The 17450-nt window shown below is 45.5% G+C and overlaps 1 protein-coding gene across 1 annotated transcript in view; it reads right to left on the minus strand.

The window, feature by feature from the left end:
• CEP170 (centrosomal protein 170) overlaps window positions 1-17450 on the minus strand; it is a 539078-nt gene that overhangs the window by 471016 nt on the left and 50612 nt on the right. The window contains exon 2 of the mRNA XM_056566907.1: window positions 7508-7651. Coding sequence (XP_056422882.1) covers window positions 7508-7612 — 105 coding nt within the window. The 5' untranslated portion in view covers window positions 7613-7651. The remainder of the gene's footprint in view (window positions 1-7507; window positions 7652-17450) is intronic.

Below are 17450 nucleotides of genomic sequence, written 5' to 3' on the forward strand. Positions count from 1 at the left end.
AATTTTTCATTTTCACAAGGGAAAATAGGAAAAAAGCCCCCCCAAATTTGTAACCCCATCTCTTCTGAGTAAGAACATACCCCATATGTGAATTTAAAGTGCTCTGCGGGCGAACTACAATGCTCAGAAGAGAAGGAGCGCCATTGGGATTTTGTAGAGAAAATTTGTCCGGAATTGAAGGCCAAATGTGTTTACAAAGCCCCCATAGTGCCAGAACAATGGACCCCCGACACATGTGACCCCATTTTGGAAACTACACCCCTCACGTAATGTAATAAGGGGTACATTGAGAATTTACGCCCCACAGGTGTCTGACAGATTTTTGGAACAGTGGTCCGTAAAAATGAAAAATTTAATTTTTCATTTTCACAGCCCACTGTTCCAAAGATCTGTGGGGTGTAAATACTCACTGCACCCCTTATTAAATTCTGTGAGGGGTGTAGTTTCCAAAATGGGGTCACATGTGGGGGGGTCCACTGTTCTGGCACCACGGGGGGCTTTGTAAACGCACATGGCCCCTGACTACCATTCCAAACTAATTCGCTTTCCAAAAGCTCAATGGCGCTCCTCCTCTTCTGAGCATTGTAGTTCGCCAGCAGAGCATTTTACGTCCTAACATGGGGTATTTCCATACTCAGAAGAAATGGGGTTACAAATTTTGGGGGTCATTTTCTCCTATTACCCCTTGTAAAAATGTAAAATTTAGGGGGAAAACTGCATTTTAGTAAAAAAAAAAATTTCATTTACACATCCAACTTTAACGAAAAGTCGTCAAACACCTGTGGGGTGTTAAGGCTCAGCGGACCCCTTGTTACGTTCCTTGAGGGGTGTAGTTTCCAAAATAGTATGCTATGTGGGTATTTTTTTGCTGTTCTGGCACCACAGGGGCTTCCTAAATGCGACATGCCCCCAAAAAACCATTTCAGCAAAAGTTGCTTTCAAAAAGCCAAATGTGACTCCTTCTCTTCTGAGCATTGTAGTTCGCCCGCAAAGCATTTTACGTCCTAACATGGGGTATTTCCATACTCAGAAGAGATTGGGTTGCAAATTTGGGGGGGCATTTTCTCCCATTACCCTTTGTAAAAATGGTAAATTTGGGGGAAAAACTGCACTTTAGTGAAAAAAATTTTTTTTTCATTACACATTCGACTTTAACGAAAAGTGGTCAAACACCTGTGGGGTGTTAAGGCTCACTGGACCCCTTGTTACGTGCCTTGAGGGGTCTAGTTTCCAAAATGGTATGCCATGTTGGGGTTTTCTGCTGTTCTGGCACCATAGGGGCTTCCTAAATGTGACATGCCCCCCAAAAACCATTTCAGCAAAATTCCCTCTCCAAAATCCCATTGTCGCTCCTTCCCTTCTGAGCCCTCTAGTGCACCCGCCGAACACTTGACATACACATATGAGGTATTTCCTTACTCGAGAGAAATTGGGTTACAAATTTTGGGGGGATTTTTCATCTGTTACCCCTTGTAAAAATTCAAAAACTGGGTCTACATGAACATGCGAGTGTAAAAAATGAAGATTTTGAATTTTCTCCTTCACTTTGCTGCTATTCCTGTGAAACACCTAAAGGGTTAACACACTTACTGAATGTCATTTTGAATACTTTGAGGGGTGCAGTTTTTATAATGGGGTCATTTGTGGGGTATTTCTAATATGAAGGCCCTTCAAATCCACTTCAAAACTGAACTGGTCCCTGAAAAATTCCGATTTTGAAAATTTTGTGAAAAATTGGAAAATTGCTTCTGAACTTTGAAGCCCTCTGATGTCTTCCAAAAGTAAAAACTTGTCAATTTTATGATGCAAACATAAAGTAGACATATTGTATATGTGAATTAATGTATAATTTATTTGGAATATCCATTTTCCTTACAAGCAGTGAGCTTCAAAGTAAAAAAAATGCTAAATTTTCAATTTTTTCATAAAATTTTGGAATTTTTCACCAAGAAATGATGCAAGTATCGACAAAATTTTACCACTAACATAAAGAAGAATATGTCACGAAAAAACAATCTCGGAATCAGAATGAAAGGTAAAAGCATCCCAGAGTTATTAATGCTTGAAGTGACAGTGGTCAGATGTTCAAAAAATGGCCGGGTCCTTAAGGTATATTTGGGCTGTGTCCTTAAGGGGTTAAAATTCCTTCTTTATTGCAAAATACTCACAACATATAGGTGGGAGAGGGATCAACGTGGGGGGTACACAAACAGGCGACAGATTCTGTTTCACTCGACTAGCGAGCTTCCTCCGGCCATGAAAGTCAGGAACGTGTGCTGGTTCTTATACAGGTGAGAGGTGGACCCAAAATTAATCTGGACCACCTACCTGCTCTGACGTGATTAGTGTGAACTCTATGGCTCACACCATTGGCTGTAAGTCGCCATTTTATATACACGGCCGAAGAACTTAGAACAAAATTACAAATACTACGCATAAACAGGGTATTTAAAAACACGGTGCATAATCCACTTTCTCATTTAACCCTAGCAGGCCTGCTGCGGCAGTATGTATAATCCAAAAGGTTTCTCATTGTAATAAATATTTATCTAGATTTATTCCTGGTCTAGGTCTTACTCTTTCTATTTCTGAAAATTTTAACAGGTCTGTCTGTCCCCTGTGGGCTTCAATTACATGGGCGATCAGGCGCGGGGCTCCTTTCAAGGTGCGGAATGAGTACATATGCTCTCTAATTCTCGCATTCAGTTGCCTGATCGTCTTCCCTATGTAATAAAACCCACAGGGGCAGAAGATCACATATACCACATATTTAGTACAGCACGTAATAAACTCTGTGACAGTATGTGTTATAGCTCTCATGCGCATCATTTTTTAATTCGGCATTGAACTTGCAGAAATTACAAGATTTACAAGCAAAATTCCCTTTTGGGGCGGTTTTTTCAAGCCGAATTAAAAACGATGCGCATGGGAGCTATAACACATACTGTCACAGAGTTTATTATGTGCCGTACTAAATATGTGGTATATGTGATCTTCTGCCCCTGTGGGTTTTATTACATAGGGAAGACGATCAGGCAACTGAATGCGAGAATTAGAGAGCATATGTACTCATTCCGCACCTTGAAAGGAGCCCCGCGCCTGATCGCCCATGTAATTGAAGCCCACAGGGGACAGACAGACCTGCTAAAATTTTCAGGAATAGAAAGAGTAAGACCTAGACCAGGAATAAATCTAGATAAATATTTATTACAACGAGAAACCTTTTGGATTATACATACTGCCGCAGCAGGCCTGCTAGGGTTAAATGAGAAAGTGGATTATGCACTGTGTTTTTAAATACCCTGTTTATACGTAGTATTTGTATGTTTGTTCTGAGTTCTTCGGACGTGTATATAAAATGGCGACTTACAGCCAATGGTGTGAGCCATAGAGTTCACACTAATCACGTCAGAGCAGGTAGGTGGTCCAGATGAATTTTGGGTCCACCTCTCACCTGTATAAGAACCAGCACACGTTCCTGACTTTCATGGCCGGAGGAAGCTCGCTAGTCGAGTGAAACAGAATCTGTCGCCTGTTTGTATACCCCCCACGTTGATCCCTCTCCCACCTATATGTTGTGAGTATTTTGCAATAAAGAAGGAATTTTAAAGAGAAGAATGGTGAGTGCCGGTTTGTCTTCATTCTCCTTGGATTAAGAAGTTCGGATTTCTTGCTGTTTCTAGCGAATCAGAGCACAGCCATATCTCTACATTTTTCTCATATATGACATACCAAACCCCTAGTCACAACTAGTGTACCCTAGCAGTGCCGGACATTGTCGCTTTTCTGTTGTGTGTAATTTACAAATCTTTTTAACTTTCCTGAGCCAATTGATATATAAAAAAAATATTTTGGCCTGGAATACCCCTAAAAGTTACATCTGTGCATGTGCTGTGCTGTCACTTTTATTGTCTTTACACCTGCAAAACATCTATATGGAGCAAAATGTAAAACCCTTCTGAACACAACAGAATTCCAAGACTGTTTTTTTTGTCAGTTACCTTAGACATCAGGGCTCCAACATCAATATCCGTCATGTAGTAGGTCATGGCTGCCCAAGGGACCCTTTCTCTCTCCTTCTTGTGCAATAGAAGTTCTATTCTTCCGGTTTCACACCTTTTTAGTTATGTTTCTTTTTCTTACAATATTCACTCACAAAATGCAATGGCTATCTTATGCACTGGCAGATTATTTGCAAATTATAGTCTCTCTATTAAAGTCAATGAGGGATTCCACGTGGAATTATTGAATGATAAATAACATGACTGTTTTTTGCATCACAGATTGCAATTACAGTGGAGAATGTGTGGAATATGTGAACAATACAAAAATATTTACTACTGAATGCAATAGGGACATACTGTAAATTGATTTCACATGGACCCTAATTAGCCTTACTAAAGGGAAGATATAAGAGAGGAATATAGAGCCATTTACAAAAAAAAGGAGGGTAAAGCTGGGAGGTGAGTGAGATCTGTGAAGTCAGATGACACAGTATCGATGACTGCCTGACATATTAAGCACTGTCATTTCCTGGTGGTCCAACTGGTGATTACATGTCAAAGCTACAGTAATAAAATGTAAGAATCGAGTGGAGCTGGAAGAAAACACATGGTCCAACAACAATATTGGGGATGAATATGCATTACATGGGTAAAAAAAAAAAAAACACTAACAATTAGCAATGTATTTGCTAACATTTGTCATTTGAAAAAAAAATATTTGACATGTTGTGCAGACATGTGAAAAATTTACACTGCACTAGGTCTTGCTCCAGAGACCCGCTGTAATCACACATTATAGCAAGGTGAAATGCAAGCAGTGCACACTTCACTCCATGGCTGTTATTCAAACCAAACTCATTTAATGCAGTGAATGAGTTGGCCAGAGTAGCCTGCCAGGGAGTGCAGAGTGCTGTGTGCACTTCCCAGTGTTATATAACAGGACTAATACCCACTACAATCTAATGTCTTCATAAGATGTTAAAAGTTTTTCCAAATGACAGTGACGCTTTAAAGAACATATCTCATGCTGAAAAATCTTCAGCCATTATGCCTATAAAAAAAACAAACGGAACTCACCTGTCGCTGCTCCCTTGGTGTCCTGGTATTGCCGCAGTTTTCTGGTGGCGTATTTTTTCCTGATTACCCCTGTTCAATGAGTTACAACGCAACTGGTAATCGGGGCTCAATGCATCACAAAGAAAATCTGGATAACCCCTTTAAATCATTAGAAATTGTAAAAATATACTCCTAGTGTAGAAGCTGCAGTCAGTTCTATCTACTCAAACAGAGTAAATGGGGTATTGTTTATTTAAATCAAACTTTTAATAATTTTATTATAGCATAGAGCAGTGATTCCTATTCGAGATGCCTTGGCACACTAGGGTGCCGTGGGATTTTGCCGTCAATTTTTTTTTTCCACCACGGTCTGCGTGCCTGTGACTCACGGCGCCACAAGGGGGAAGGGAAGCCAGCCAGTGTGCGCTTTGCTGTGCGTGTGCATACAGCATCCCCCAGCGTCTTCCAACGTCCCCCTGCATCCCTCCCCCCCTGCAGTGCAGTGAATGAGTCGCAGGCTGAAAATAGTGCCCTGGCGGAGAGGGGAAGAACTCGCCGTGGAAGCTGCGACGGATTCCTGTGCTGGTGTAGTGAAGAAAAATGGCTTGCTTAAGGTACTGCCCTGTCCACCCCCCTCTCCCGTCACCCATGTCCACCCCCCTCCCGTCACACATGTTCACCCCCACTGTCACCCATGTTTACCCACCTGTATACCCCTCTGACCACCCCCCAGTCTACCCCTATGTCACCCATGGCAACCCCCTATTCACCCCTCTATCCTTGTGTCACCCCTGTCCACCCCTTTTTTACCCCCTTGTCCACCCCTCTGACCCCCTGTCTCCCATGTCCACCCTCCTGTCATCCATGTCCACCTTGGCCACCCCATATCCATTCCTCTGTCACCCCTGTCCATTTCCCTGTTACCCATGTTCACCCCCCATTGTCCACCCCTCTGACCACATCCTTGTCACCATGTCCACCCCCTATTCACCCGTCACCGCTGTCCACCCCTGTTACCACCTTGTCACTCCTGTCCACCTCTGTCACCCCCTACACCCCCGTCACCCATGTACTCTTCTACACCCATCTGTCACCTATGTACACCCTCTACACACTACTGTCACCCCCTACGCCCCCCCCCTATCACCCATGTACACTATTCTACACCCCGTCACCCATCTACAACCCTCTGCCACCCATGTACACCCCTCTGTCACCCATGTAAACTTTACTACACCCACCCGTGTCACCCCCTACCCCCCCCCCGTCACCCATGTACATCCCTCTACACCCCCGCCGTCACCCATGTACACCCCTCTGTCACCTATGTACACCCCTCTACACCCCTGTCACCCATGTACACTCCTCTACAGCCCTCTGTCACCCATGTACACCCCTCTGTAACCCATGAACACCCCTCTACACCCCACTGCCACCCATGTACACTCCTCTACACCCCTCTGCCACCCATGTACACTCCTCTACACCTCTCTGCAACCCATGTACATCTTTCTACACCCATCTGTTACCTATGTACACCCGTATACACCCCTGTTACCTATGTACACTCCTCTACACCCCTCTGCCATCCATGTCCTCTGCTATACCCATCTGTCACTCCTCTACACCCGTTACCCATATACACCCCACTGTTACCCATGTACACTCCTCTGTCACCCATGTAAACCCGTCTATCACCCATGTACACTCCTCCACACCTCTAACACTCCTCTGTCACTCATGTACACCCCTCTATAACCACCTACACCCCTCTGTCACCCCCACGCCCCCGTCACCCATGTAAACTCTTCTAAACCCCTCTGTTACCCATGTATACCCATCTATCACCAATGTACACTCCTCTACAACCCTCTGCCACCAATGTGCACTCCTCTACACCCCTCTGTCACCCATGTACACCTGTATACACCCCTCTGTTACCCCTTTACACCAATACGCCCCTGTATTCCTCTTCACTTGTAAAAGAGGAATCTGGAGGCTAATGCTGGAAAAGTGCTAATAGGTATGTTTTGCAGGTTTAACGGTGAAGAATTGTGGCTGGAAGAAATCGTCATGATGGCCCGGGAAAAGGGAACGACGCTGATTAGAGAAGACATAATTTGTGAGTTGCTGTATAAAGCAGCACTGTAATCTACATACCCACAGATAAATAAATATTATGCATTGCGGCTTTTTCCCTGTTTTTTTTTTTTTGCTCGTCACCTTCGTTAGAGGTGCCTTGCATACACAATTTACTGTTTATGTTGACAGATAATTGACTTGGTGGGGGGTTCCTTTATGCTGGTCACAGGTTATTTCATTTTTATCTTTGTATTATATACTATCATTATAATTAATTTTTATTATTATCATCATCATCATCTTTATATTTGCCCTCAAAAAGATCAGACACCTGTTTTAGATATCTAAATTGTAAAGGATGTTACCTGTAACATAAGCTCACAGTCATCTCTTCCAACAAAAATCATTTCACGTGGTAGTCTATGTCGCGTGCCTCCGCTGTTCACTAAAAACCATGATGTTAAACTCATCTTTAGGCTTCAGTTTTCAACCTTTCATATTTGTATACTCTATAAAATAAAAAAAGGAAAAAAAAAATAAATATACTTTAGAAATAAAAAAGCAAAGCAAACAAGCACCCAGTTTGTATTATGTTAATAATTCCCTAATATTTTGGGGTGGAAGATTTTATTTGTTTATTTAACCCCTTAAAGACACAGACATTTTTCATTTATGTATTTTCATATTTGCCTCCTCGCTTTTTAATAGCCTTGCGAGCTTGTTGCATGTTTATGAGGGACCAACTGTACCTTTCAATCACATCACTCATATTACCACACAATCTATGGCAAACAGAAATAAATTATTTGTAAGGGAAAGTAAAAAAAAACAACAAAAAAACAATGATATTATACAGTCATGGCTGTAAATGTTGGCACTCCTGAAATTTTTCAAGAAAATTAAGGATTTCTCACAGAAACTGACTGCAGTAACACGTTTTGCTATAAACATGTTTATTCCCTTTGTGTGTATTGTAACTAAACCAAAAAAGGGAGGAAAAAAGCAAATTGGACATAATGTCACACCAAACTCCAAAAATGGGCTAGACAAAATTATTGGCACCCTTTCAAAATTTTGGATAAATAAGATTGTTTCAAGCATGTGATGCTCCTTTAAACTCACATGGGAAAAGTAACAGGTGTGGGCAATATAAAAATCACACCTAAAAGCATATAAAAAGGAGAGAAGTACACTTAGTCTTTGCAGTGTGTCTGTGTGTGCCACACTAAGCATGGACAACAGAAAGAGGAGAAGAGAACTGTCCGATGACTTGAGAACCAAAATTGTGGAAAAATATAAAAAATCTCAAGGTTACAAGTCCATCTCCTGAGACCTAGATTTGCCTTTGTCCACAGTGCACAACATTTGCAACCTATGGCACTGTAGTTAATCTCCCTGAGCATAGACGGAAGAGAAAGATTGATGAAACGTGTCATCGCAGGATAGTCTGGATGGTGGATAAGCAGCCCCAAACAAGTTCCAAAGACAGTCAAGCTGTCCAGCAGGCTCAGAAAGCCACAGCGTATGCACAAACTATCCATTGTCACGATTCGGCTGGCTGGAGGTGGATCCTCTGTGCCAGAGGGATTGGCGTGGACCGTGTCGGTGGACCGGTTCTAAGTTGCTACTGGTATTCACCAGAGCCCGCCGCAAAGCGGGATGGTCTTGCAGCGGCGGTAGCAACCAGGTCGTATCCACCGGCAACGGCTCAACCTCTCTGACTGCTGAGATAAGCGCGGTACAAGGGAGTAGACAAGAGCAATGTCGGACGTAGCAGAAGGTCAGGGCAGGCAGCAAGGATCGTAGTCAGGGGCAACGGCAGGAGGTCTGGAACACAGGCTAGGAACACACAAGGAAACGCTTTCACTGGCACAATGGCAACAAGATCCGGCAAGGGAGTGCAGGGGAAGTGAGGTATAAGTAGGGAAGTGCACAGGTGAAGGTACTGATTAAAACCTCATGCGCCAATCAGTGGCGCACCGGCCCTTTAAATCACAAAGACCCGGCGCGCGCGCCCTAAGGAGCGGGGCCGCGCGCGCCGGGACAGCACAGACGGGAAACGGGTCTGGTAAGCGAGTCGGGATGCGCATCGCGAGCGGGCGCGTCCCGCATCGCGAATCGCATCCCGGCTGGGAACATTATCGCAGCGCACCCGGTCGGCAGGTCTGACCGGGGCGCTGCGAATAGGAGAACGCTGTGAGCGCTCCAGGGAGGAGCGGGGAACCGGAGCGTTCGGCGTTACAGTACCCCCCCCCCTTGGGTCTCCCCCTCTTTTTGGAACCTGAGAATTTGAGGATAAGATTCTTGTCCAGGATGTTGTCCTCAGGTTCCCATGACCTCTCCTCTGGGCCGCAATTCTCCCAATCAACCCCAAAAAATTTTTTACCTCTGACCGTCTTGGATGCCAGAATTTCTTTCACCGAAAAAAACGTCAGAGGACCCGGAAACTGGAGTGGGAGAAACAACTTTGGGAGAGAAGCGGTTAAGGATGAGTGGTTTAAGGAGAGAGACATGGAAAGCATTGGGAATACGGAGAGAAGGAGGAAGAAGGAGTTTGTAAGAGACAGGGTTGATTTGGCACTTGATTTTGAAAGGACCAAGATAACGTGGTCCCAGTTTATAACTGCGGACACGAAAGCGGACATACTTGGCGGAGAGCCATACTTTGTCTCCGGGAGAAAAAATGGGGGGAATTCTTCTTTTCCTATCGGCATGTTTTTTCATCCGGGATGAGGCCTGTAAGAGAGAATTTTGAGTCTCTTTCCATATGGTGGAGAAGTCCCAAGTCACCTCATCAACAGCGGGCAAACCAGAAGGCATTGGAGTGGGGAGGGGGGGAAGAGGGTGACGGCCGTACACCACGAAGAATGGGGATTTAGCGGAAGATTCAGAGACTCTGAAATTGTACGAGAATTCGGCCCATGGTAGAAGATCTGCCCAGTCATCCTGGCGGGAGGAAACAAAATGTCGCAAATAGTCACCCAGAACCTGATTAATTCTTTCTACTTGCCCATTGGATTGGGGATGATAAGAAGACGAGAAGTTTAATTTGATTTTGAGTTGATTACAGAGGGCCCTCCAGAATTTAGACACAAATTGAACGCCTCTATCCGAGACGATATGCGTACGCAGCCCGTGAAGGCGAAAAATGTGTATAAAAAATTGTTTCGCCAACTGAGGCGCAGAAGGATGACCTGGAAGAGGGATAAAATGTGCCATCTTGGAGAATCGATTAACGACCACCCAAATAACTGTGTTGCCATGGGATAAAGGTAAGTCAGTAATAAAGTCCATACCAATCTGAGACCATGGTCGTTCAGGAACAGGCAGAGGATGGAGGAGACCAGTAGGCTTCTGGCAAGGGGTCTTGTCCCGGGCACAGACTGTACAAGCCTGCACGAAATCAACAACATCAGCTTCCAGGGTAGGCCACCAATAAAATCGAGAGATGAGCTGGATGGATTTTTTGATGCCAGCATGGCCTGCAAGGTGTGAGGAGTATCCCCACTTGAGAATCCTGAGGCGCTGGCGTGGAGAGATGAAGGTCTTCCCTGGAGGAGTTTGTCTGATGGAAGCTGGAGAAGTGGAGATCAGACAGTCCGGAGAAATAATATGTTGCGGGGAAGCTTCCACTTCAGAGGCATCCGATGAACGAGAGAGGGCATCAGCCCTAATGTTCTTGTCAGCAGGGCGAAAATGAATTTCAAAGTTAAAACGACAAACGGCAAAGAACAACAACCACCTAGCCTGGCGAGGGTTCAGCCGTTGGGCAGACTGAAGATAAGAGAGATTCTTGTGATCAGTGTATATAATAACTGGATATTTGCATCCCTCCAGCAGGTGCCTCCATTCCTCAAGCGACAATTTTATGGCCAGTAGTTCTCGATCACCAATGGAGTAGTTTTTCTCCGCCGGAGAGAAGGTCCTAGAAAAGAAACCACAACTAACAGCATGTCCGGAAGAATTTTTTTGTAGGAGTACTGCTCCAGCTCCCACCGAGGAGGCGTCTACCTCCAGCGAGAAGGGCTTAGATGGATCAGGTCTGGAGAGTACGGGAGCAGAAGAAAAGGCAGTTTTGAGATGATTGAATGCATCTTCCGCTTGAGGAGGCCAGGACTTGGGGTTGGCGTTTTTCTTGGTTAGGGCCACGATAGGAGCCACAATAGTGGAAAAGTGCGGAATAAATTGTCTGTAATAATTGGCATCCCCAAAAACCGTTGGATAGCACGGAGTCCGGAGGGGCGTGGCCAATCCAAAACGGCTGATAGTTTATCTGGGTCCATTTGTAGTCCCTGGCCAGAGACTAAGTATCCTAGGAAGGTAAGAGATTGACATTCAAAGAGACATTTCTCCATTTTGGCATATAATTGATTGTCCTGAAGTCTCTGAAGAACCATGCGGACATGCTGGCGGTGTTCTTCTAGGTTAGCAGAAAAAATCAAAATATCGTCTAGGTAAACCACAACACAGGTATATAGAAGATCACGAAAAATTTCATTTACAAAGTTCTTGGAAGACGGCAGGGGCGTTGCAAAGCCCAAAGGGCATAACCAGATATTCAAAGTGTTCATCTCTGGTGTTAAATGCGGTCTTCCACTCGTCCTCCTCCCTGATGCGGATGAGATTATATGCACCTCTTAAGTCCAGCTTGGTAAAGATGTGGGCGCCTCGTAGGCGATCAAAGAGTTCCGAGATAAGAGGTAGGGGATAGTGTTTTTTTACAGTGATTTTATTAAGTCCGCTGTAATCAATGCAAGGGCGTAAGGAGCCGTCTTTTTTGGAAACAAAAAAAAATCCAGCTCCGGCAGGGGAGGAAGACTTGCGAATAAACCCCTTTTTTAAATTCTCTTGGATGTACTCCGACATGGCTTGTGTTTCCGGAGCAGACAGAGGATAGATTCTGCCCCGGGGTGGAGTAGTACCAGGGAGGAGGTCAATAGGACAGTCATAAGGCCTGTGAGGAGGCAAAGTCTCTGCTTGTTTTTTGCAAAAAACATCAGCATAATCCAGATAGGCCTTGGGGAGACCAGATATCGGAGGAACCACAGGGTCTTGACTGACAGTACAGGGAGCAGGCTTAAGACAGTCCTTGTGGCAAGAAGTACCCCAGTTCTTGATTTCCCCGGTGGTCCAATCGAGGGTTGGGGAATGGCGTTGAAGCCACGGTCGTCCAAGAAGAATTTCCGAAGTGCAGTTAGAGAGGACCAGAAATTCAATTTTTTCGTGATGGGGTCTGATGCACATTAAAAGGGGTTCCGTGCGGTAACGCACAGTACAGTCCAATCTTTCATTATTAACAGAGGCGATGTAGAGGGGTCTGGCGAGACTGGTCACCGGGATGTTGAACCTGGTGATGAAAGAGGCCAAAATAAAATTTCCTGCAGATCCGGAATCCAAGAAGGCCATAGCTGAGAAGGAGAAGGTAGAAGAAGAAATCCGCACAGGCACAGTAAGACGTGGAGAAGCAGAGTTCACATCAAGAGCTGTCTCACCTTTGTGCGGAGTCAGCGTGCGTCTTTCCTGACGTGGAGGTCGGATAGGACAATCCTTCAAGAAATGTTCGGTACTGGCACAGTACAGGCAAAGGTTCTCCATGCGGCGTCGTGTCCTCTCGTGAGATGTCAAGCGAGACCGGTCAACTTGCATAGCCTCCACGGCGGAAGGCACAGGAACGGATTGCAGTGGACCAGAGGAGAGAGGAGCCAGGGAGAGAAACCGCCTCGTGCGAAAAAAGTCCATATCCTGGCGGAGCTCCTGACGCCTTTCGGAAAAACGCATGTCAATGCGGGTGGCAAGATGAATAAGTTCATGCAGGTTAGCAGAGATTTCTCGTGCGGCCAGCACATCTTTGATGTTACTGGATAGGCCTTTTTTAAAGGTCGCGCAGAGGGCCTCGTTATTCCAGGACAATTCGGAGGCGAGAGTACGGAATTGGATGGCGTACACGCCAACAGAAGAATTACCCTAGACCAGGTTCAGCAGGGCAGTCTCGGCAGAAGAGGATCGGGCAGGTTCCTCGAAGACACTTCGAATCTCCGTGAAGAAAGAGTGTACAGAGGCAGTGACAGGATCATTGCGGTCCCAGAGCGGTGTGGCCCATAACAGGGCTTTCCCAGACAGAAGGCTGACTACGAAAGCCACCTTTGACCTTTCAGTTGGAAACTGGTCCGACATCATCTACAAATGCAGGGAACATTGTGAAAGAAAACCACGGCAAAATTTAGAGTCCCCATCAAATTTGTCCGGCAAAGATAAACGGAGGCTGGATGCGGCCACTCGCTGCGGAGGAGGTGCAGGAGCTGGCAGAGGAGATGATTGTTGAAGCTGTGGTAGTAGCTGCTGTAGCATCACGGTCAGTTGAGACGGCTGGTGGCCTTGTTGCGCTATCTGTTGCGACTGCTGGGCGACCACCGTGGTGAGGTCAGCGACAATTGGCAGCGGGACCTCAGCGGGATCCATGGCCGGATCTACTGTCACGATTCGGCTGGCTGGAGGTGGATCCTCTGTGCCAGAGAGGGATTGGCGTGGGCCGTGTCGGTGGACCGGTTCTAAGTTGCTACTGGTATTAACCAGAGCCCGCCGCAAAGCGGGATGGTCTTGCAGCGGCGGTAGCAACCAGGTCGTATCCACCGGCAACGGCTCAACCTCTCTGACTGCTGAGATAAGCACAGTACAAGGGAGTAGACAAGAGCAAGGTCGGACATAGCAGAAGGTCAGGGCAGGCAGCAAGGATCGTAGTCAGGGGCAACAGCAGGAGGTCTGGAACACAGGCTAGGAACACACAAGGAAACGCTTTCACTGGCACAATGGCAACAAGATCCGGCAAGGGAGTGCAGGGGAAGTGAGGTATAAGTAGGGAAGTGCACAGGTGAAGGTACTGATTAAAACCTCATGCGCCAATCAGTGGCGCACCGGCCCTTTAAATCGCAAAGACCCGGCGCGCGCGCGCCCTAAGGAGCGGGGCCGCGCGCGCCGGGACAGCACAGACGGGGAACGGGTCTGGTAAGCGAGTCGGGATGCGCATCGCGAGCGGGCGCATCCCGCATCGCGAATGGCATCCCGGCTGGGAACATTATCGCAGCGCACCCGGTCGGGAGGTCTGACCAGGGCGCTGCGAATAGGAGAACGCTGTGAGCGCTCCGGGGAGGAGCGGGGACCCGGAGCACTCGGCGTAACATCCGTCAACATTTAAATGAAATGAAACACTATGGCAGGAGACCCAGGAAGAACCAACTGCTGACACAGAGACTACAAGACTACATTTTGCCAAAATGAACTTGAGTAAGCCAAAATCCTTCTGGGAAAAAATCTTGTGGACAGATGAGACCAAGATAGAGCTTTTTGGTAAAGTACATAATTCTACTGTTTACCAAAAAACGGAATGAGGCCTACAAAGAAAAGAACATAGTACCTACAGTGAAATATGATGGAGGTTCAATGATGTTTTGGGGTTGTTCTGCTGCCTCTGGCACTGGGTGCCTTGAATCTGTGCAAGGCATCATGAAATCTGTGAATTACCAACAGATTTTGGGTCACACTGTACAGCCCAGTGTCAGAAAGCTAGGTTTGCGTCCGAGATCTTGGGTCTTCTAGCAGGACAATGACCCCAAACATACGTCAAAAAGCACCCAGAAATGGATGGCAACAAAGCGCTGGAGAGTTCTGAAGTGGCCAGCAATGAGTCGAGATCTAAATCCCATTGAACACCTGTGGAGAGATTTTAAAATTGTTGGGAAAAGGCGCCCTTCTAATAAGAGAGACGTGGAGCAGTTTGCAAAGGAAGAGTGGTCCAACATTCCAGAGGTGTAAGAAGCTTGTTGATGGTTATAGGAAGCGACTGATTTCAGTTATTTTTTCCAAAGGGTGTGCAACCAAATAATCAAGTTAAGGGTGCAAATAATTTTGTCCAGCCCATTTTTGGAGTTTGGTTTGACATTATGTCCATATTTTTTTAAGTTTATGCCATGTGCCATATACATTATGTTTTAACAACAGTCTTTAATTTTTTTCTTCTTCACTTTCTAAAGATCATAACACTTTCAATTTTCCACCCACAGACCCATATGTGGGCTTGTTTTTTGCTCCATCAATTTTACTTTGTAATACTATCAATCATTTCACCACAAAATCTATGGTGAAACCAGAAAAAAATATTTGTGGGGCAAAGTAGGTAAAAAAAAACGTCATTTTGTAACTTTAAGTGGATTCAGATTACGCAGTGCAATTTTTTGTATAAATGACATCGTAGGTAGGTATATACTGTTACGAGGATACCTAATTTATATAGGTTTTATTTAATTTTACTACTATAAAAAAAATTATAACTACACCAATAGCACCAAAATGAGTATGTTAAAAATTGTCATCTTCTGACTTCTATACATTTTTTAATTTTTCCATATACAGGGATGTATGAAGGCTCAATTTTTGCACCGTGATCAGAAGTCTATATTTTTTGGGGTATAAAAAAAAAGGGACCAAAAATATGCTATTATTACACTCTGTGCTCCGGCTGCAAGCACTGGCCGTGAGCGCAGAGTCCCTGTGTTCCAGTCTGCTGGTGGGGCCGGGATTCGCATCGAAGGACGCGCCCGCATGCAAATCCCAGCCCGTCACTCACCATGCTCCGCTGCCGCCTCCTCCCCTGTGTCTCAGTTCCGGCACGCGCGTCCTCGTCTCCTAGGGCGCGCGCCGGAGCTCTGAAATTTAAAGGGCCAGTACGCCCATAATTACTGTTTGCACCTGACACGACATTATAAAGTCCCTGCACCTCTCACACTTCCCTGCCGGATCTTCAGTGCCCCTAGCTTGAGATTAAGCGACCCTTTAGCCTGTTAGCCTTTCCCATGTATCCAGACCTTCCGCTATGTTATTAGACTCCGCACCTTTGCCGCCTGCCTTGACCTTCTGCTACGTTTGACTACGTTACTGCCTTATCCTTCAGTACCTCGCCTTGCCCAGCTACCTGTGTGGTTGAGCCATGTCGGGGGTAGCTACATGGGTGTTGCCTGCCACAGCAAGCTCATCCTGCCTTGCGGTGGGCTCTGGTGAAGACCAGCGACACCTTAGACTCCGTTCCCTGATACGGTCCAAGTCATCAGCCACACAGGTTAGAGGATCCACATCCAGCTCAGTTACAGCTATTTTGGTATTTTTTTACGTGTACGCCATTGATCGTGCGGCGATACCACATATGTTTATGTTTATTTTTGTTTGCATATTTATTTATTTATTAAATGGGAAAATGGGTGTGATTTCAAAATTTTATTAAGGAAAGGGTTAATTCACATTTATTAAACCTTTATTTTTTTAACTTTTTTTTTTTACACAATTTAAAAATCCCCATACGGGACTATTACATGCAATCTTCTGATTGGATACACTGTTCAATGCCATGCCATAGCATGGCATTGGTCAGTGTTATCAGCGCTCTGCTGCTCCAGCCTGCAGAGCCTGGCTGGAGCATCAGACCAATGATCGGATGGTGAGGAGGCAGGTAAGGGCTCTCCCGCCATCCTATAAGCTGATTGGGACACCGCAGTTAGCAGGATAGATTTTCTTTTATTTTAGATGATGTGATCAATTTTGATTGCCGCGTCTAAGGGGTTTAATGCCAGACATCACGGTGATCGGTGATGCCTGGTATTAGCCACGGGTCCCGGTGGGACCACCCTGCTATGACGCGGAGTCAGGTCGTGACCACGCATCACAGAAAGGGAGCGGGACAAGGGTGTAAAGGTACGCCCTTCATCCTTAACGACTAAATAGTGCTGACATTTTTTATTTTTTTGGGGGAAATGGGAGTAGGGGGGTTGTAATGAAATGTTATTTTTATCCATATTTCTAAACACATTTTTTAAATATTTTATTCTCCATTTGTAGTCAACACAGAGAATTAACACAAGCAATCGTACGATTGCAAACACTGAACAATGCTATGCCATAGCACATCATTGATCAGTATAACTGGCGATCTGGTTGTACAGCATGTCTAAAGCTAGGAGAGGCCCCAAACACCCAGCACTGGAATATTTAATGTTTTAGATTTCACGATCAGCTTTGATCACGGCATTTAATGGATTAATACCGAACATCAGCATGACCACTGACGTCTGGCATTATTAGCGAATCTTGGCGTGGAGTGCAGGAGACGGCATAGAGAGCATCACTGCCCCTGTCCTCTCATATTTCCCCCCCACCTCATAAACATTCATAAAACACTTTGCTCATACGATCACAAGGTAGGCGGGCATATGAGAGTAGAGAGAACCGAGGCAGGGAAGTTCTGTATTATGTGCTCCAGCTTCC

The sequence above is a fragment of the Hyla sarda genome, chromosome 3 (assembly GCF_029499605.1).
Source record: "Hyla sarda isolate aHylSar1 chromosome 3, aHylSar1.hap1, whole genome shotgun sequence".
In the NCBI taxonomy this organism is placed as follows: domain Eukaryota; kingdom Metazoa; phylum Chordata; class Amphibia; order Anura; family Hylidae; genus Hyla; species Hyla sarda.